This window comes from Balearica regulorum, chromosome 15 (genome assembly GCF_011004875.1).
Source record: "Balearica regulorum gibbericeps isolate bBalReg1 chromosome 15, bBalReg1.pri, whole genome shotgun sequence".
Lineage (NCBI taxonomy): Eukaryota > Metazoa > Chordata > Aves > Gruiformes > Gruidae > Balearica > Balearica regulorum.
In genome coordinates, this window is record NC_046198.1 from 2384357 (window position 1) to 2404031 (window position 19675).

The 19675-nt window shown below is 72.4% G+C and overlaps 3 protein-coding genes across 7 annotated transcripts in view; 2 read left to right on the plus strand and 1 right to left on the minus strand.

Annotated features, from left to right (window-relative positions):
- CORO7 (coronin 7) overlaps positions 1–6520 on the plus strand; it is a 39149-nt gene extending 32629 nt beyond the window's left edge. For all 4 annotated transcript variants that reach the window (XM_075767742.1, XM_075767741.1, XM_075767743.1 and 1 more), the window contains 19 exons: positions 1583–1637; positions 1973–2030; positions 2128–2273; positions 3100–3195; positions 3281–3403; positions 3534–3645; positions 3737–3912; positions 3989–4097; positions 4206–4292; positions 4407–4549; positions 4626–4730; positions 4875–4960; positions 5041–5182; positions 5296–5385; positions 5475–5591; positions 5680–5815; positions 5933–6024; positions 6119–6205; positions 6295–6520. In XM_075767742.1, coding sequence (XP_075623857.1) covers positions 1583–1637; positions 1973–2030; positions 2128–2273; positions 3100–3195; positions 3281–3403; positions 3534–3645; positions 3737–3912; positions 3989–4097; positions 4206–4292; positions 4407–4549; positions 4626–4730; positions 4875–4960; positions 5041–5182; positions 5296–5385; positions 5475–5591; positions 5680–5815; positions 5933–6024; positions 6119–6205; positions 6295–6300 — 1966 coding nt within the window. In that variant the 3' untranslated portion in view covers positions 6301–6520. The remainder of the gene's footprint in view (positions 1–1582; positions 1638–1972; positions 2031–2127; positions 2274–3099; positions 3196–3280; positions 3404–3533; positions 3646–3736; positions 3913–3988; positions 4098–4205; positions 4293–4406; positions 4550–4625; positions 4731–4874; positions 4961–5040; positions 5183–5295; positions 5386–5474; positions 5592–5679; positions 5816–5932; positions 6025–6118; positions 6206–6294) is intronic.
- Positions 6521–6716: 196 nt separating this feature from the next.
- Positions 6717–9749, plus strand: PAM16 (presequence translocase associated motor 16). Of its 2 annotated transcripts, XM_075767752.1 has the most exons (6): positions 6717–6851; positions 7279–7363; positions 8199–8338; positions 8761–8826; positions 8949–9081; positions 9492–9749. In XM_075767752.1, exons 1-5 carry the CDS (start codon positions 6732–6734, stop codon positions 9033–9035), a joined length of 498 nt encoding a protein of 165 aa, XP_075623867.1. In that variant the 5' UTR covers positions 6717–6731; the 3' UTR covers positions 9036–9081; positions 9492–9749. The 2 variants fall into 2 exon arrangements, with proteins under 2 accessions (XP_075623867.1, XP_075623866.1); XM_075767751.1 differs by lacking the exon at positions 9492–9749 and having other exon boundaries at positions 8949–9107.
- GLIS2 (GLIS family zinc finger 2) lies at positions 9686–18657 on the minus strand. Its single transcript, XM_075767745.1, has 6 exons — positions 18312–18657; positions 13681–14056; positions 13177–13353; positions 12567–12700; positions 12144–12262; positions 9686–12009 (listed from the first exon to the last, which is right to left on the minus strand). Exons 2-6 carry the CDS (start codon positions 14038–14040, stop codon positions 11222–11224), a joined length of 1578 nt encoding a protein of 525 aa, XP_075623860.1. The 5' UTR covers positions 14041–14056; positions 18312–18657; the 3' UTR covers positions 9686–11221.
- Positions 18658–19675: the final 1018 nt, after the last annotated feature.

A 19675-nucleotide genomic window follows, 5' to 3' on the forward strand; every position in this document is an offset into this window, starting at 1 on the left:
GGGACACTGGGCAGCTCCAGGCGCCCCAGAACCCTGCAGGGACCCCAGCACCCCTGCTGGGTACACCCGCAGGTACAGGTGCAGGATAGGGATCGCCCTCCTGTCCCCAGCATCCACGCGACCCCCGGCACCCCCAGCGCGCCCTGGGCCCTGGCACCCTTGCCACCCCCAACACCCCTGGTAGCACCAGGGCTGGGTGTCCTTGGCACCCCCAGGGACCCCCATATCCAGCGTACCCAGGGTAACCGGGGACCCCGACACCCATGGGCCCCAGTGCCCTGGAACCCCGGTGCCCCGGTGCCCTTGCCACCCTCTGTTGGGGGACAGGGGGGCAGCGGGTGGCCCTCGCAGGGCTGCCCCCGTGCCCCGCTGACGGCAGAGCTGCGCCATCAGCGCCGCAGGACAACGCTCCCCGTTCAGCACCGCGAGGACGGCGCGGGCCGGGCTGGGACAACCAGACACCCAGGGTGTCCTTGTCCTAACCCCAGGCCCCGAGGGTGGCAACAGTGCTGGTGACGGCAGCGCTGGTGATGGTGACTGCGGCCGGGCAGGGGACGCCGGTGCCTGCCGCAGCCGCCCCGGCAGCGTTCGCTTACGTTGTGCCAACGGTCCCGGGACAGGACCGTGCCGTAGCGGCCGCAGCCGTCCTGCCTTGTGCCATCCTGTGGCTGCAGCAGGGTGTCCCTGCCATGGGGACCTGCCAGGGCGGGAGCGCGGTACAGCCTTGGTTTCACCGTATTTCCTCAGAGCCACACGGCGTAAAGCGCTGGCGCGGCACGGCTCCCTCCCCTCGGCACAGCCACAGGAACGTCAACCCGAAAGTAACAGATCGTCCCTTTGTCCTCCGCCTGCGGAGCTCCCTCCTCCACCCCTGCCGAGGGAAGGCAGAGCGGTGGCTCCGTGCTCTTGTCCCCCCGGCCACCCAAGTACTGCCCTGGTCGTGGTGCCCTCCGGCCACCCGGCATCCCCTGACCCCCGTCCTCTCCAGCCACCGAGCGTGTCCCCAGCCACAGTCCCCTCCAGCCACCGGCTGGGACGGGGCGCAGGACAGGGAGCGGGGACACGCTCCAGCTGGCACAGCCCCGGCCACGGGGCGCTCCCGGGGCTGGCACGGCAGGTGCCGGGTGAGGCGGGCGGGCGGCGAACTGGCCGAGCCGGCCCAGCCAGCCCCGGGGCTCCCCTGTGGGTGCTGGCAGCTTCCCCGAGTGGGGCTGGGTGCCATCGCTGGGTGCAGGGCGCAGTGCTGGGAGCGGGATGCCCTGCGGCTGGGCACAGCTTCAGGGCGGGCACCACGCGCCCGGGGCTGGCAGCACCAGCGGTGCCGTCCCACTGCAAACCCGTCACCCCAGGGTGAGGGTCGTGCCGGGGGGGGGAGCAGGGGAGTAGCCTGGCACGCCGAGGGCACCCCCCCCCGGCACCGGCACTACCCTCTTGCCATAGGCAGGGCCTGATCCTCCACCACACTTCCCCAGGATGGGGGCCGGGGTGTGCACCACTGGGGGAAGGTGCAGGATCTGGCCCCGCAGTCATCAGGGCGCTGCGCCAACAGGTGCCCCAGCTCAGCACCCTCCTTCCCTTGCAGGGTGGCCATCCCGCTGTACGACGCCGACACGGGGCTGCTGGTGCTGGCGGGGAAGGTGAGGTCCCACGGTAGCAGGGTGCTGGACATCGCAGGGTGTGGTGGGGCGCAGTGAGGTGCACATGGGTGTAGTGGGGTGCCAAAGGGTGTAAGGGGGTGCATGTGGGTGCAGCGGGGTGCAGGAGAATGCAAGGGCGTGCAGCGGGGTGCAGTGGGGTGTGGCAGGGTGCAAGGGTTGCACTGAGGTGCATGCGGGTGCAGTGGGGTGCAGGAGGATGCAGAATGGTGCGGGGGTGTAGCAGGGTGCATGTGGGTGCAGTGGGGTGCAGGAGGGTGCAGAGGGGTGCTCCCCACAGCCCTGCTCATGCCCTGTCCCCTCCACTTCTCTTCCAGGGAGAAAACCTCCTGTACTGCTTCGAGGTGGCACCCGCGCAGCCGGCGCTGACCCAGGGTAAGCAGGATACATCCCGTGCCGCGCTCCCGGCAGCCCCGGGGGCCTCGCCCCTGCCCGCGCTGCCTGCTCCACGCCTGCCCTGCCCGTCCCCCAGTGACCCAGTGCCGGACGGAGGGCAGCACGCGCGGCCTGGCCGCCGTGCCCCGCCTGGCCCTGGACGTCATGGCCTGCGAGGTGCTCCGCGTTCTGCAGCTCACCGACACCGCCCTCGTCCCCGTCAGCTACCTGGTGCCACGCAAGGTAAGGGGGGGCTGCCGGGGCGGCGGCTCGGCCCCCACCGTGTCGGGAGTGCCTGGTGCCATCTCACGGGTGCCACCTCAACGGCACCGGGTGACGAAGGGCACCCGGGTGTGGGGGGACACGGGTCCCCAGCCTGGGGGAAGCAGGAGAGGAGGTAAAACATGGGTGCTGATGGTGGGTAATGGAGAATGGAAGGTGGGTGCTGGGTTCTGGGTGCCAACGGTGGGTAAAGGAGGCTGGGTTTGCTGGGTGCTGGATTTGGGAAGCTGGGTGCTGCGTGCAAGATGTTGGGTGCTGGAGAGTGGATCCTGAAAGCTGGGTGCTACCTGATGGGTGCTGTTGTGCAGCGGGTGCGGGGTGCCAGATCCTGAATGCCGGGTGCTTAAAGCAACTTAAAACGTTTGAAATTTGGGTGCTAGGTAGCAGAGCCTGGGTGCTGGAGGCAGGATCCTGGGTGTCAGATCCTGAATGCTGGGTGCTTAAAGCTGGAGGCTGGGTGCTGAAACGTGGGTGCTGGGGCTGGGTGCTGCGAGCCGTGATGCTGGGAGCTGGGTGCTGTTTGGGAGGCTGGCTGCTTCGGGGGTGCGCGAGGCAGCCCAATGCCGGGCAGCGTCTGACACCTACAGGCCTCGGCACGCAGCTGGCGGGGACGGGGCTCCGTGGCTGGAGGGGCTGGGGTGCCTGGGGGGGGCCTAGGGGTGCCTGGGGTGCCTGGGGGGGGCCTAGGGGTGCGGGAGGGGGCCAGGCCAGGCAGTGCCAGCTGGCAGCAGGATGGGGGCTGTGGGGTTTTGGGGACACCCACCTCACCCCGTCCTCTCTCCTGCAGTCTGTCCAGGACTTCCACGAGGATCTGTTCCCTGACTGTGCCGGGACGCTGCCGGCCACCAGTGCCCAGGCCTGGTGGGCAGGGGACAACCAGCAGGTCAGTGTCACCCGGGGGTTGTCCCCACCGGTGACATCGCCTGGGGCTGCCACCACCCCCTGCCCACCGCTGTGCCCGCCGGCAGGTGGGGAGGGTGAGCCTGCACCCCGCGCGGAGACCCACAGAGACCTTCAGCTCCCCCGTCATCGCCTGCACCCCGCTGCAGGCAGCCGACGCCAGCTCCACCGAACCCGACGCCGACCGGAGCGTGAGCATGGGGCGCCAGGGAGCGCGCCGGGGGTGGCAAGGGGTCAGGGGGTCCCCGCTGCTCTCGTCCCACGGGGAAGGGGAGGGCTGGGACACCGGCCCCTCCTGCCCGTCTCCTCTCTCTCCCGTAGGAGGGCAGCGGCTACTCCTCGCCATCCTCACCGGCCTCGCTCTCGGCCAGCACCGGCCCCTCCAGCGGCTTCGCCAGCAGTCCCAGCCAGAAGTCTCTGCAGAGCATTTTGGGTGAGCGGGCGGCAGGGCGGGCTCGGCATCCCCCGTCTGGGGCCATGCTGGGGGGCACCCAGGGTGCTCACCCGTCTCCCACCTGCACCAGGGCCCAGCTCCCGCTTCCGGCACACACAGGGCAGGGTGCTGCACCGCGACACCCACCTCACCAACCTGCGGGGGCTCAGCCTCACCACGCCGGGCGAGTGCGACGGCTTCTGCGCCAACCACCAGCGCGTCGCCCTCCCCCTGCTCTCCGCCGGCGGCCAGATCGCCATCCTCGAGGTACCCCTGGCACAGCACGGCAGCAGCACGGCGGCGGCGCGCGCAGCGCAGGTGACCCCCTGTCTCTCTCCCCCAGCTGTCCAAGCCGGGCCGTCTCCCCGACGCAGCCGTGCCCACCATCCAGAACGGCACGGCGGTTGCCGACCTCTCCTGGGACCCCTTCGACCCGCAGCGCCTCGCTGTTGGTATGCATACTGTCCCCAGGAGAGCACGCCGGGCTGGCCCCCCCAACCCCAGCACCGGGCACACCAGATCACCATATTAACCACTGCCCATCCATTTTGGTGCCGCAGCGGGCGAAGACGCCAAGATCCGGCTGTGGCGGATCCCTGAGGGAGGGCTGCGGGAGACGCTGCGGGAGCCCGATGCTGTCCTCCAAGGTAAGGGGCATGCGGGGAGGCACACCAAGCACCCCACATTGGGGACAAGCCAGCCCGGCGGCGTCCCCATCCCGGCCCAGGTGGGGACAGCCACGCACCACTCACCCTTACCAGGTCACACGGAGAAGATCTACTCCATCCGCTTCCACCCAATGGCATCCGATCTCTTGGTTTCCTCCTCCTACGACATGACTGTACGGATCTGGGAGCTGAGTTCGGGCTGGGAAGCCTTGTGCCTGCGGGGACACACTGATCAGGTAAGGGATGACACACTTGGGGACACTTTGAGGGGTGCATTTGGCCGGGAAGGGGACACCCTATCCCTCTCCCCAGATTTTCAGCCTGGCCTGGAGCCCTGACGGGAAGAAGCTGGCGACGGTGAGCAAAGACGGACGGTTACGGCTTTACGAGCCCCGGCGCAGCCCTCAGCCTCAACAGGTACGATCACGGTGGCGGGGACAGGATGGAGAGCTGGGGGTGCGGGCAGGTGCCCGCAGGGGCAGGAGGATTCCCCCCACCGTGGGCACCTGCCTGCACCCCCAGCTCTCTCTGAGCAGGCAGGGTGACCTTCACCCCACGCAGGAGGGTCCGGGTCCCGAGGGGAGCCGCGGAGCACGCCTGGTTTGGGTTTGCGGTGGCGACTACCTCCTGGTGTCCGGCTTTGATAGGTAAAGAGGGGGACACACCTAGGGGTCCCCAAGGGACACCGTGCACCCGTGTGTGTCCCCCCATTGCCACCTCCCCGCAGTCGCAGCGAGAGGAGGATCCTCCTGTACCGGGCACAGGCTCTGCCTGAGGGACCCTTGTCCGTCCTCGGACTCGATGTGGCTCCTTCCACCCTCCTGCCCTTCTACGATGAGGATACCAGCGTTGTCTTCCTCACCGGCAAGGTGAGGGCTTGCACCCCCAAATAAATGGGGCGCTACCTACCTACAGCACCCCAACAGTGCGGAGGGACCCTCCATGCACCCCCTTGCCAGCCCCCATCCTGCTCCATCCCCAGGGTGACACCAGAGTCTTCCTCTACGAGGTGACACCTGAGCCCCCCTATTTCCTCGAGTGCAACAGCTTCACCTCCAACGAACCCCACAAGGTAAAGGGGGGGGCCTGCCCTGTCCCTGCCCCCCCCCGCCTGCGCCATCAGACCCACGGCAGGCCTCGCTCATGCCTCCGCCCCATCAGGGCTTTGTCTTCCTGCCCAAAACGGCGTGCGAGGTACGGGAGGTGGAGTTCGCCCGGGCGCTGCGCCTCGGGCAGAGCACCCTCGAGCCGGTGGCATTCTGCGTGCCACGCGTCAAGGTAGGCAGCGGGGACCCAGCTGTGTTTTGGGGGGGGGGAGGGGGCTATAAGAGGCAGGGGACCCCCCTCAGTACCCCTCGCCCCGCAGAAGGAGTATTTCCAGGATGATATCTACCCGCCAACCCGCGTCTGGTGGGAGCCAGCCCTCGGCAGCAGCGCCTGGCTGGCAGGGGAAGACGGGCAGCAGCACCGCACCAGCCTGCGGCCAACTAACATGACACCAGGTGGGTGCGAAGGGGTAGGGGGAGGGCCCCGAGCCCACGGGGATGGGCGTGGGGTGGGCTGTGTGTGTCAGCTGTGGGGCAGAGCCTGCCTGCCCCATGGCCACGCCGCTCTCCCAGTGAGCGAGGCCCCGAAGGAGGCTCCGGCGCGGAAGTTTGTCCCTGCGTCCGTGTACCTGGAGGAGAAGTCTGACGAGCAGAAGAAGGAGGAGGTGGGTGCTGGGGCACCCCAGGACCACCTTGCTGCGGAGCCCGGGCTGGGGGCAATGGCCCGGCCCCCCACGGCTCTGCCCTGCCTCCCTGCAGCTCCTGAACGCCATGGTGGCCCGGCTGGGCAACCGGGACGACCCACTGCCCCAGGACTCCTTCGAGGGGGTGGACGAGGCCGAGTGGGTAGGTGCTGGGGCGGGGGGGGGGGGAACACGACTCCCGGGGCCGGACCCGCCCCGCCGCGCCCCTCACCCCCACCGGGCCTCCCGCAGGACTAGGCCGGACCCCGGCACTCCGAGGACCACGCCGGGGACCCCCGCACCCGCCCAGGCCCGGCAAGGAGGAGGAAGAGGGGGAGGAGGCGGCGCGGCGGGACCCGGCCCGGCTGAGGGGAGGCGCGGCAGGGCCAAGGGCCGCGCCCCGCACCAGGCCGGACAGCAGCGTTGGGCCCCGTGCCCGCCGCGGGCAGGCCCCGCTATTAAAACCGCTGCACCAGCACCCGTCTCCTGCCGTGATTCCGGGCCGGGGCGGGGGGGAACCGGGGACCGGGGACGAAGGACCGAGGCGGAGGACACACACGGGACCAGCACGGGGGGGGAAGGCCGCGGCCTGGGCCTCGCCCGCCCTCTGCGCATGCGCAGCGCCGCCAGCCAGCGCCGGGACCTCCCGGGCGGCGTGGCCGTCAGGGGGCGCTGTGCCCGCCGGGGGAATGTGGGGAGGGGAGGAGAGTGGGGCGCTCCGCCCAGCTCCGCTGGCGTCTCGGTGGCCGCCGCGACCTTCGCTCCCTGACCCCGTGACCGCCGGGGGCGGAAGCGGCGGCGGGGAGATGGTGAGAGGGGCCGGGGGAGGCGGCGGGGCCGGGCCGGGGGGACACAGGGCCGGGCTGGGGGGAAACGGCCCCGGGGGCTGGAGGGACAGGGCCCGGGGAAGGGGATAGGGCCCGGGGAGGCGGAGGACCGGGCTGGGCAGAGCCGGGAGGGCGGAGGGAAGGGGCCCGAGGAGGCGGAGGATGATGCTGGGCAGGGCCGGGGCGGGGGGACAGGGCCCGGGGAGGTGCGAGGGAGCTGGTTCCGGGTGGCGGGGCCTGGGGAGAGGGGCCGGGGCTGGGCCGGGCCGGGCCGCGGCGTGACGGCAGCCAGGGAGGGGCAGGGCCGCCCCCCGGGGGAACAGGCCCGGCTGCGGGGAGAGGCGACGGGGTGAAGGGCCGGGCGGGGGCCGGGGCCCGGGGCGGCTCTGACAGCAGGGTGTCCCCGCAGGCCAAGTACCTGGCGCAGATCATCCTGGTGGGGGCCCAGGTGGTCGGACGGGCCTTCATGCGGGCGCTGCGCCAGGAGTTCGCAGGTACGAGCCGAGCTGCCGCCGCTGGCGTGGTGCGCTGCTCCGTGTGCGCTGCTCCGCGATGCGCTGCTCCACGGTGTGCTGCTCCGCAATGCGCTGCTCCGTGTGCGCTGCTCCACGGTGCGCTGCTCCGCGATGCGCTGCTCCGCGATGCGCTGCTCCGCGATGCGCTGCTCCGTGTGCGCTGCTCCGTGTGCGCTGCTCCGTGTGCGCTGCTCCGTGTGCGCTGCTCCGTGTGCGCTGCTCCATGTGCACAGCCTGGCCGCGGTGCTGGGCAGCACACAGCGTCCCCACCCCTGCCCCCACTGCACAGCCGCACCCCCCCCCCCCCTTCCGCCCTTCCCCAGGGCACCCCATTGCTCCCCGTCCCCTGGGGCTGTGCGCAGGGTGACAGCAGTCAGTGACCGCATCCTGGTGCTGACATAATGGCATCTCAGCTGGGGCCGGGCTCCCAGCAGCCATCCCGGCCCCACCCCACACCCGGCCCCGCTGCCAGACTCCAAGACATCGTGGCAGCCCCGAAGGGCAGAGCAGGATGGTCCCGTGGGACACGGCAGCCCCAGCCCCGCCTCTGCCTGCCCACAGCCCGGCTCACTGTGGGCGCCCCAAACAAACGGGTGCCCCCCTCCGGTTCCTGCCACCTCCCCAGCACCAGGGACCTCGTCCGGGTGACCCCCGTGGGCTGGAGGCAGCATGAGGAGGGCAGAGGGTGAACCCGGGATCCGAGCACCTCAGAGCCCCTGGGCTTTGCTGCCCGGCCCCTGCCCAAGCCCTGGGGGTCCCCGGGGCGGGGGGGCAGCGTTGGGGGGAGATTCACACCCTCGGTGTCTCCGGGCAGCGAGCCGAGCAGCAGCAGATGCACGAGGGCGCTCGGAGAGGCCCCAGTCTGCCGCTGCCTCCAGGATCATCGGCATCAGCCTCCAGGAAGCTCAGCAGATCCTCAACGTCTCAAACCTCAACCCAGAGGAGATCCAGAAGGTAGAGGCTCCCTCGGAGCCGGGCAGACACGGTGCTGGCAGGGCCCTGCCCTCCCCGCGGCTGCTGCCCGGCACGGGGGGGACAGCTGTGCCCCGGAGGGAGTGTGGGTGCTGTGCTGGGCCCAGTTAATCCCAGTTTGAGGTTTCCCTGCCCCAGCTAGTGGAACATGCCGGCAGCTCCCAGGCATTAGCAGCCTGCCAGCCGCAGCCCCTGCATTTGCCTGGCGGTGCTGCTCAGGGAAGGGGATGTGGGCACCTGTCCGGGAGCGTGGGGACACGTTGCGGGGGGTCGGGCAGAGCCAGCCGTGTCCCCAACATCCCGCTCGTCACCTCCAGCACCGCCGCGGGGAGCGGGAGGCTGCCGGGGTTCGGGGCTGGGGAAGGTGAAGGAGATGGATGTGACAGGGAACTTCTCTTTGGCAGAACTACGACCACTTGTTCAAGGTGAACGACAAGTCGGTGGGGGGCTCCTTCTACCTGCAGTCCAAGGTGAGCAAAGGGCCCCCGGCCCTGCCCGGGATGCGGGAGAGCAGAGCCCGAGCGGCACCGTGGATGAGGCAGGGAGGGGGCAGCCCCATCCCTCCCTGTCACCCCGTCCCCGTGTCCCGCAGGTGGTGAGAGCCAAGGAGCGGCTGGACGAGGAGCTCCGCATCCAGGCCAAGGACGAGAAGGAGAAAGGGTGGAAAGCTGAGACGTGACTCCCGCCACCCCCGCGCCCCGCGTCCCCTCACCCTTAACTTATAGGTAGCCAATAAATACCACGTCCTCCAGTGCCTGGCCTGGCTGCTCCGCACCCCAGGGAGGGAGAGGGGACTCGCCCGCCTCTGCCCGCTGCTCCGGAGGGGATCAGCCCCTGCGAGGAGCTGACAGGGTTGGGGTTTGCCCTGGGGAGGAGGAGGAGGGAGGCAGCTGGGGAAGAAGGGGTGTCCCCAGGGCACCGAGGGCTGCCAGGGCTCAAATGGCACCCGAGGAGGCTGCGGGAGCTATTTTCGTGGTGGGTTCTGACGCTCTTGGCCTGAGCGCGCGGATCCCTCTGGCTCCCTACTACGGGAGCGCCGGGAGCTCTGCGCCGTTCCCTTCTCCCACCTGGGTGCGGTGGCGAGGGGCCGTGGGGGGACCCGCTGAGCTGTCCCCACCCACAGCTCAACCCGCAGACCCCGGCCTGGCTTCACCGGCACCGAGCCTGCCCGACCGGGAGCGTGGGGACCTGCCGGGGTGGGGGGGGGGGGGTCCGGCAGAGCCAGCTGTGCCACCCAGGATTGCACCCGTCGCTTCCAGCCCACCCTGGCTTTGTCCCCACCTCGGGTTCATCGTGGCTCTCGCTGCCATCGCGGACTGAAGCAGGAACTTACTTCAACTTCACTTTATTGTTTTCTTAATAAACTTCCTCTCCCCGGAGGAATATAGTGTTATAGTCGTTAGCTTATCTCTTACTTCTGCAGTCCTTAAACGCTATGCTAACAGCGATGGAGCCCAACAGGAGGAAAACAAAAACAACCCAGAAACTACGATAGAAAGGCACTTCGAGACCGTTAAAATACTGATGTCCTGGAATGTGCAACAACAAACCGACGAAGGAGCGAGGAAACGTACACCGTACACCGGCCGGGGCGGCCTGGTCGATGGCCCGCGGCCATGCTGGGGCTGTGGCAGTGCCGGGCGGCCGCCGCGCCCCGGCCCCAGGAGGGTGAGGGCAGGGAGACCGGCTCCCCGTGGGGCGCGCGTGGCCGGGGGCTCCTTCCAGCAGGGTCGGGGAGACACCCCCGCCGTCTTTCAGAGAAAGCCTTGGTTGGGGGGGGACCTGCCTGGCAGTGGGAGGTACGTGGGAACCCCCCGCGTGCGCCGGGGGAGGCTCTGGGCTCCGGCCGGGCACGCTGCCCGCTCCTGGCACCGCGGCGGCATCCCACCCCCCCCCAACGCTGCCCCGTGGCCCCGGGGGGGGCTCACCGGGGAACCTCGCTGCAGGGGGGGGCCGGCACGTCCCGAGGAGCGGGTGCCCCACCAGCCGGTGCCAAGGCAAAACCGGCAGCAGCTCTGCCGGCACCTGGAGTCCTGCCCGCGCTGCCCGCTGCCCGCATGCGCTCGCGGTACGTGGTTAGGTATGAACGTAGCTAAACAGGGTGGCTCTGCCCCGGCGCGGAGCCGGCGCGGCGAGCGGCACACGCGGCCGTGTGCCTTGTCACGGGGAGGGCCGGGGAGGCGGCGAGGGGACGAGGGTGGCCGCAGAATGGGAGGGATGCGGGTGGGCGCTGGGCCGGCGTGTGCCCAGCCAGCTGGGCCTGGCACGGCAGGGACCGCGCCGAGGGGCCGTGGCTACGGCGCTGCCCGCAGCCGCGCTGGCCGGGTGGGGTGGGATGGCATGGCCAGGTACAGCTCGGGCCTGGGGGAGCGGTCGGTCCCTGAGCTGTCACCCCGCTGTCCCCACAGTGGGGGGCCGGGGGCTGCAGCCCCCTCACGCCGGCACCGGCGATGCCGAGGCCTCGGGCAGGGAGATGCCGAGTCAGCGGCAGCAGATGAGCCCAACCGGGGCCCTGTCAGAGCAGGGGGCTGGTCGAGAAATAAATAGCGGCATCTCCGGCTGCCCAAACGCGGTGGGAGCAGGGACACACACACACACACACACCCCCCCGCCCCCGTACCCCCACGGCTGCCCCCGGCACGGGGTTGCGGCCAGCTCCGGCCGCTGAGGGATTATTGCTTTTCTCAGAAGAGTCCGTTCTTCTTTCGTGACGGTTAAAAGCGCGAGCGAGGCCCCGCCGGGGTTGGGGGGGGCTGTGGTGAGGAGGAGGGGGCGATGCACCCCCCACCCCTGGGGAGCGGGATCTGCCCGCCGGGCCGGCGGCCGGCCCTGGGCATCGTCGGACCCCCCACCCCCCCCCCCCACTCAATTGACAGCGGCGGGTTTGAGCAGCAGGGAGCCGGGGGGGATGAGCACCCAGCCGGGCGGCAGCGCCTCGGGGCTCCCTCCCGAGCTGACGCCGGCCGAGAGGTCGAGCACGGCCCCCGGCAGCAGCGCCAGGCTCTCGGGGGGCACCCGCGGCCGCCCCGGCTCCGTCCTTTCGCACCTCTCCTTCCGGCTCTCCGGCCCTTTGCCGGCCTTGGGCGGCCGCCCCTCGACCCCGCTGCCCTTCTCCCCCTCGGCCTTGGCCCCGCCGGCCAGCAGCGACATGACGGGCAGCCCCAGCCCCGCCGTGAAGGGCGAGGGCAGCAGCGGGCTCTTGGCCAAGTTCAAGGGGCCGCCGTTGAGGGGCAGGACGGGGCCCGGCAGGGCGGGCATGGCGCCGGCAGCACCGCAACCCAAGGCGCTGAGGTCGAGCGGTGCCGGCGCCAAAGGGATGGGCAACGCCGGCAGCCCCGGGGGAGCGAAGAGGGCGGCGGGGTTGGGGATCACGAGCTGTGCCCCGTTAACGTAGGGCACCTCTGCCGAACCCAGGGGCGTTTTGGGAGGCGGGTGAACCTTCAACATCTCCGGGTGCTCGGGGGAGACGAAATGGCCGTGGGCTTTGATGTGCTTGCGGAGGGAGCTGGGGTCGGTGTAGCGCTTGTGGCAGCCCGGCATCTTGCAGGAGTAGGGCTTCTCCACGTAGTGGGTGCGGGTGTGCTTGAAGCGGTCGCTGGAGTTGGAGTAACGCTTGTTGCAGCCTTCGTAGGGGCAGATGTAGGGCTTCTCGCCTGCGGGACGGCACAGCGCCGGGTCTGCTGGGGGCACCGCCAGCCCGGCCGGGTCCCCTGTGTCGTGTCCGTCCCCCCCCGCCCCGCCCCGAGCCTCCCCGCTCCCCGGGGCGAGCGCGGTGGCCGGCGCTGACCTGTGTGCGAGCGGTTGTGGATTTTCAGGTTCTCCAGGCGGGAGAAGCTCTTGTTGCAGGTGGGGCAACGATGCGGCTTCTCGTTGGTGTGCGTCCGGATGTGGATCAGCATCTTGTACCTGCCAGGGTCGGGGGGACACCAGGGGGGGTCAGCCACGGTCCCCAGGGCATCTCCTTGTCCCCGTGCCCTGGCTATAGGGTGTGAGAACGGGGACATCCAGGCCAGCATGGTCATCCAGCCCCCCCCCCAGGACCTCGCACCCTGTGCCCGAGGGATGGATGGATGGATGGATGGATGGATGGATGGATGGATGGACGGACGGACAGAGACCCCCCCTGCCCAGCCCACGGTGCTGGGCTCCTGTCTCCCCACAGCAACTCAGAGCAGCCCCCCAGGGACCCCGGAGCCCCCCCCAAGCCCACCTGGCGTTGAAGCCCCTGCCGTGGCGGGCGCAGCCCTCCCAGTGGCAGCAGTACCCCGCGTCCTTCTCGGGTTTGACGTGGAAGTCGTTGACGTGGTCCACCAGGTCTTGCAGGAGGTCGAAGAACTGGTTGCACTGCGGGCGGGAGGCTGGGGGTGAGGGGCCCTGGCAGGGTGGGCACCGGGGGGGGGGGCCGGGACCCCCACCAGGGCCAGCCCCTGCCACTCATCCCCCCCCCAGCCCCCACCCATACCCCATGCACAGCAGCACGAGCATGTGGGGAGATGGAACCGGCCCTTTGCACGGCCCCCCCATCCCTGTATGACCCCCCCCCAGTACCTCTGCACAGCCCCCAGCTTCCCCATCACCCCCCTCCAGCCCTGACCTGTCCCTGCCTGCCCCCCCCCCCCAGCCCCACAAGCCCCACAGAGCTCTGCCATGGCCTTCCAGCCCCACGTCCCCTCCTCAGCCCCAAAATGCCCACGTGGCCCCCCCACTCCCACCCTCCCCCCCATCCTCGCAATGCCCCTGTGTGGTCTCCAGCCCCATAAAACTTCCACATCCCCCCCCGCCCCATAACCCCCCCAGCCCTCCCATTCCTCCCCACTGACCTTGGACCAGCGGCAGACGAGCTGCTTGGGCAGGGGCAGCTCGGGGGGGAGGCGTTTCTCCTTGCTGGGGGGCAGGAAGGCGGCGGGGGGCAGGTGCAGGGCCCCCCCCGCCCCCAGCGGCAGGAAGAACTGGAAGGAGCTGGGAAGGCCGTCGATGTAGCGCAGGGACTGGAAATCCTGGAGCAGAGCCCAGGGAGAGGCGGGGTGGTGGGTGATGGAGCTTCCCCAGAGACACCCCCCCATTGAACTCAGAGCCACCCAGAGAGGACACCTCCCGCCCCCCCCCCCCCGGGATGCTGCTGGGGTCGGGGGGCACGGGGGGGGGGGCATTGACCCCAGGGTGTGTGTACACACCAGGGGGGGGCTGCGTCACCAGCTCCGGCAGTGCCGGGCCTGCCGCCAAGGTCGGGAGCACCATCCCGGGCACAGTCCCCATCGCTGGGGACATCTTGGGGGGGGGGACACGAACATGGTGGGGGGGGGGTTTACCACAGCCATACTTACATGGGGGGTGAGGGGGCCGGGCAGGTCCCCGCTGCCCTGGCGCTCAGGAGAGAGTGAGGCGCTGCCGGCCGGGGACTCCCCACCGGAGCGGGGCGAGAGGCTGAGGTCCACCACCGGCATGGCGGCGAAGTGCCCGTCCCGTGGCTCCACCAGCCTGGAGTGTGCCAGGAGACCGGGGGACGGCGAGGCCGGCACTGCCCGGCGACCCCCCCGGCTCCCTCCACGGCCATCCCCGGCCGGCGGGGCATCCGAGCGCTGGGGACCACGGGGTCTGGGACCGGGGGGACCCCGCTTCTCCCGGGCAGTTCTCAGCTTGGAGATGCTCAGCTTGAGATCCAGCGGCTCCTCCAGCGAATGCATGGTGCCGGGGTGGGCGCTGCGGGGGACACGCGGGGGTCACTGTGGGGATGGGGGGGCAGCACCGGTGCCACCCATAGCATTGCCCCAGCCGGGCCCCACGGCGATGCCCATCTCTGCTCCGGGCCGGAGGCCGAGCGGGTGCCAGCGGCCGCAGCGCTGGCATGGGGACCTCGCCGTCCCTTCCAGCCACCCTGCCGCGGCCCCCTCCCGCAGCGGGCAAAGGGCAGGGCACGGCACCGGGGGCCTCCACGCTGCCCCCCCCCCCCCAATGTCCCCAGCGTGTCCTCTCCGTGTCGCCAACCCCCGGGGCCGGCACAGCCCCTTGGCCGATGACCAAACCCCGCCGGGAACTGCCAAATCCCCCGGGCACCGGTGGCCCCGGAGCTGCCGCGTCCCTGTTCCGTGTCCCCCCCGCCCCCCCGTCCGTCCCCGCGGGCTCGCCCCGGGGGGCCCTTTCCCAGCGGCGGCGGAGGGCGGTGGCGGCCACCAGCCCGGCGGTGACCCGGGCGGCCGAGCCCGCTGGCCCCAGCCCCGGAGGCGGCAGAGCTTCCTCCCCCGCCGGGGCCCCTTCCCCGCCGGCCAACGCCGCTGCCTGCCGGGGCCGGGGCCGGGCAGGGGCTGCCTGCGGCACGGAGCGGCACGGCACGGCGCGGCACGGCACGGTGTGGCAGGGCTGCTGCCTGCAAGCGCGCACCCACACACACCCCACACCCCCCCATTTCACAGGACGTGGTAGAGGACCCCGGCCCCCCCCCACGCCACCGACAGCCCCACAGTGCCCAGCCGCCCGGCTCAGCCCCCACGTCCCCACCCGTGTCCCCTCCCCAAACCGCCACCCCCGCGGCTCGGCAGCCACGCATCTGGCAGGCGGCTGAGAACGGGCAGCTCAGTGCAGCAGTGAACGCCCGACCCTCAGCACCCCCAGCAGCGCCTCCGGTCCCCCGGCCGTGCCCCCCACCCCCGGCCCCCCGCACAGCCCGGGGCAGGATGGGGGTGGCCGAGGGGCCGTGTCGGGGGGGGTCACGGCGCACCCAGCACACGTGGCAGCGGGCCCCCATCCCCACCCCACCCCGGGGGGCCCGGCCCCCGCCCTGCCCCGCCGGCGGGGCCCCCCTGCTCTGGCGGGGGTCCAGCCCGGCTCAGACGCTGAGGAATGCGGAGGAGCCGCAGGGGGCGTGGGGCCCGGCCGGGGGGGGGGGGGGGCCGGCAGGGGACCCCCCCCGCCTGCACCCCCCCCCCACAGCGATGCCCTCGTCCTGGCCGTGGGGCTGGTCCCTGTCCCAAGCTCCCATAGCCAGAGGAGCTGCCCCATAGCAGCCTGCCCTGCCCTGGGGGGGGGGGGGGGGGGGGGGGGGGAACACGACACGTCTTCCTGAGCCCCCCATGGCCATGGGGCCTGCCCCATAGTGGGGTCCCTGCCTGAGCCTCCACCTCCCCCCGTAGCTGTGGGGCCTGCCCCATAGCAGGGTCCCATCCCTCGTGGCAGAGCTGCTCTCCTGAGCCCCCAGGGCCATGGGGCCTGCCCCACAGCAGTGTCCCTGTCCTCCAGGCGGTCGTCACCCCGCAGCCCCCAGGGGGTCTCTGCCCCAAGCCCTCCATGGTTCTCCAGCTCCAGCCACCCCCACGTGCCCCACAGCCTGGTGGCACAGCTCGAGGAGAGATGGGTGGACGGTGGGCAGGACCCCACGGCTTGGATGTCGGATCCGGGGAGACCCCCAGCCGAGGAAGCGGGATGGGGCCCCAGCAGCCCCCCAGATGTGGGGGTCCCACAGGGGGGACGAGTGAGGCGTCAGGGCTGGTCCCACTGTGATGGCCGCGTCCCCAGTGAACGGAGTTTGGGGGGGGGGGGGGTCCAGGGGCGGGGGGCTGTGGCCAGCCCCGGGTGGGGCGGGTGGGAAAGGGGCCTCCAGCTGCTGACGCCACGGCTCCCAGCACGGCCGCGGGCAGGCGGGCAGGCGGCTGCCAAACCACGCGGCCACGCCGCCGCCGGCGCTCCTGGGAACCGGCCCCGCTCAGGGCCGGGGCGCCGCGGGGGCCCCGCCGGGATGGGGACGGGGACGAGCCCCACGGTGGCTTGGCCGGACGCCCTGGCCGCCCCAGCACCTGCGGCCCCCGCGTGAGGCCCCTGCCTGCTCCCCCCCCCAAGGCCTCTCCTGCCCGCGCCAGGCGCTGCCAGCCCAGCCCCAGCCCAGCTTCCCCTCCGGCCGCCCAGCGAGTCGTCCCCCCCCGCCGCGCCAGTTCAAACCAGTCCGGCGCGGCGCTGGGCCCAGGGGCTTCCCAGTCCGGGTGGGGGCCACTGGGACAGAGCCCAGGCACGGGGGGAGCCCCCCCAGCTCTACTGGCTGGGGTCCCCGGGGGGGCCACCAGGCCCCCCATGCCGCCCCGCCAGCTGGCAGGGCTGGGGGACCCGGGGTGACCCCGGTGCAGCCGGCGGGGTGCCAGGTCTCTGGGCCACCTCATTGCTGGCATGGCGGGGTGTCCCAGACCCCCCCCCCAGCCCCAGCTGTGGCACAAAACCCACCAGGAATAGCATGGGCACAGGGCGGGGGGGGGGGGCTATGGGGCAGAGACTTCCCGGCAGCACGGGGGGGCTCGGGGATGGCGGCAGCGAGGGATGCCAATGCCTGGCCTGCGCCACCCCAAGAGGGGACGGTGACCCCGGGGGCTCAGCGAGCCGGGAGCAGTGCCAGCGCTGCAGGCAGGCAGGGCTCAGCCCCCCCCCCTCATGCACCCCCCGCCGCGGCGGCACGGCTCTGCCGACACTCAGCAGGGCTGGCAGCAGCAGGCTGGCACCGTGGCGAAGGTCGGGCAGCCCCGGGAGCCCCCCGTGCCGGGGCAGCATAGGTGGGTGTGCAGGATCCGGCCCTGCTGCCCGGGCCACCGTCCCCAGAGCCGCTGGCAGGACACGGGCCACCGCAGGACCCGCCGTCCCTTCTGGTCCCACTGCGGACGGTGCTGGCGCTGCCGCTCCCCACCAGAGCCCAGAGTGCCCGTTGGGGCTGGGGGGCGGCGGGGGGGCACGTCCTGCTGGTGGCTCCAGCTTGTCACGGTCCCCCCCCCGGCACCCACCACCCCACGCCGCTGACGGCAGCCCCCAAAGGCGTCCCCAGGAGGGGCCATGGCTCCGGTCCCCAAGCCGAGGCCAGTGCCACAGTCCCCGCTTCCCGGGTGCGTGGCAGCCGTGGGGACCCCGGTGGGGGGCTGAGAGCAGCCCACCCCCCGGGGAGCGGCCCCACGGCGGTGCCACCAGCAGCACGCACCCTGCCACCTCTGCCCGGGGACACGGCCGGACCGCGCAGGGACGGGAGCGGGGCTGGTCCCCCATCTCCCAGCGGATCGGATTGGGCTCGGCAGCAGCGCGGGCCAGGGCTGGGGGGACACGGGGACCCCGGGTTAGGGGGGCTGTGGTCACAGCAGGGTGACAAAGGCACAGGGAGGGGAGGTGGCCGCTTGCAGAGGGGTTTCTCCACGCGGGGCAGGGGACGAGCCCCTGCAGCAGCGCTCAGGGACATTGGGGACAATTTGTGGCAGCACTTGGCCCCCGCTGCTGGCCACCGGGGTGTCACCCCGGCCAGGCCACCAAAGCCCCCAAACCTCCCCCGCGCCCCGGGTGCCGGCACAGCCCGGGCTCGGCCACCCCACGCCTCGGCCCCACGAGGCCGCGGGACCGGCAGCCCCAGTGATGGGGTGACCGGTGACACCGCCAGCGTGGGGCCGGGGCTGTCCCGTGGCCAAAGCCACCCCTTCGCCGTCCCGAAACGGTGGGGACACCGGTGGGTCCCCGGGAGTGGCCGCGGCCGGGCAGAGCCACCGAGCACGTCCCCACCGCAGCCCCCCGCCCCACGGCCAAGGTCAGGACACCCACCCCGGGTGCGGGGGGACAGCGTGTGACAGCAGCCCCCCAGCCCCCCGAGGTGTCCCCTTGCCGCACACCCCCGTGTCCCCCCGGGGAGCCCCGCGCTCCCGCCGCCTCCCCCCGACCCCCCCCCCGCCGTGTCCCGGGGCTGCAGCGGGGCCACGTCCCCCTCCCCACCCGCTCCCCACGCCGGGGGGGGGCTGCAGGTGCCCGGCCAGGGACCCCCCCGCAGCTCCGCACCCCCCGGGCCAGGGGCCCAGCGCTCCCCCCGGGCCGAGGAGAGGAAGGGGCTCCCCGGGAGGGTCCCCCCCTCCGGTGGTGATGGCAGCATCCTCCCTCCCTCCCTCCCTCGCCGCCGCCGCCTCCGCGGGCGCGGCGGCGCGACAAAGCGCCGGTCCCCGGTGCGCGATCGTACCTGCGGCGGGGGCTCAGCGCCGGGCGGGGAGCGGGGCTTGGCGGAGCGGGCCCCCCCGCTGCCGGGCCGCCGGGCCGCTCCGCCACATCTGCAGGGGCTGGGGGCGGGGGCGGCGGCGGGGCTCTGCCCCCCCCCTCCCCGGTCCCCCGGGCGGCGGCGGCGGAGGGCGGCGGCGGGGCGGGGGCTCTGCCCGCCGTGATTTATGGCCGCCCCGCACCGACCGGCCCGGCCCCGGCTGCGGGCGGGAGCTGGGCGGGGGCCGGGGCCGGCCCCTCCCCGCCGCGGGGGGCACCGGGGGGCACGGCGTGGGGACACACGCACCCCACCGAGGGGGGAGCCCCGCCCTGGGGGGGACGCGCACGGACACGCGGGGACACCACGGCCAGCACCGCCAGCACCCCCCCCCCTCCCGCGCAAGGTCACCCCGGCGCTGCGGCAGAGCGGAGCCCCCCCCCCCCCCGCCCCGGGTGTGTCCGTGTCCCCCCCCCCCGGGGACGTGGCGGGGCGGGGGGGGACCCCCGGCGGCGGCGCAGGAAGCGGGGGGCGGCGCCCACCGGAGCGGCCTCCCCCCACCCCCCCCACCCCACACCGGGGACGGCGTGGGGGGGAGGGGGGGGGTGTCACACCGTGGAGAAGGGGGGGGGGGATCCCCCTCCCCGCAGGAGCGGCGCTGTCCGCGTGACGTCACAGAGCGCAGCTGGCGTCACGCCTGGCGGGGGCCTCCGCATGACGTCACCCCCGGGGGGGTTGTCCCGGGGCGCCGGGGCCGCGGCTCCTTCCGGCGGCAGGATGTGGCGGGGCCGGCCCGGATGCTGCAGCCCTCACCGGGGGGGGGGGGGGAACTCCCTCCCCGGGGCCCGCGGGTGGGGGGGGGGGGCACTGGCCCACGCGGGTGGCCGGGGGCACGCCCCACCCGTGGGGATTTTGCGGGTGGGGCGCAGCTGGCTGTGTCCTCAACAACCCCGCCACAAAAGGGGACACACACACGAGTGGGGGAGCAGCACTGTCCTACGCGGTTGGCCGAAGTCACAGCCCACCCGTGGGGTTATTTCGAGTGGGAGCGGAGCTGCCGTGTCCCCGAACGCTCCTGACACAAAATGGGGGGGACACACGGGGAGGGGCAACACTCTCACGCGGGTGGCCGAAGCCACACCCCACCCGTGTTTTGTTTTGTTTGGGGTTTTTTTTTTTTTTTCCTGTGGAGGGGGGTGCAGCTGCTGTGTCCCCAACAGCCCCACCACAAAGTGGGGGGCAGCGCTCTCCCACGCGGGTGGCTGAAATCACACCCCACCCATGGGGGGGGGGGGTTGCGGGGGGGGGGGGGAGCTGCAGTGTCACAGGCAGTGACCCCCCCCCCGGGCTGG

Coding starts and splice junctions, on each gene's coding strand:
- PAM16 (XM_075767752.1), top strand. CDS start 6,732: ATGTGGGGAGGGGAGGAGAGTGGGGCGCTCCGCCCAGCTCCGCTGGCG. Junction 6,852..7,278: donor GAAGCGGCGGCGGGGAGATG/GTGAGAGGGGCC, acceptor GTGTCCCCGCAG/GCCAAGTACCTGGCGCAGAT. Junction 7,364..8,198: donor GCTGCGCCAGGAGTTCGCAG/GTACGAGCCGAG, acceptor GTCTCCGGGCAG/CGAGCCGAGCAGCAGCAGAT.
- GLIS2 (XM_075767745.1), bottom strand. CDS start 14,040: ATGCATTCGCTGGAGGAGCCGCTGGATCTCAAGCTGAGCATCTCCAAG. Junction 13,354..13,680: donor CCGGCCCCCTCACCCCCCAT/GTAAGTATGGCT, acceptor GCTCTGCTCCAG/GATTTCCAGTCCCTGCGCTA. Junction 12,010..12,143: donor CCACAACCGCTCGCACACAG/GTCAGCGCCGGC, acceptor GCCGTCCCGCAG/GCGAGAAGCCCTACATCTGC.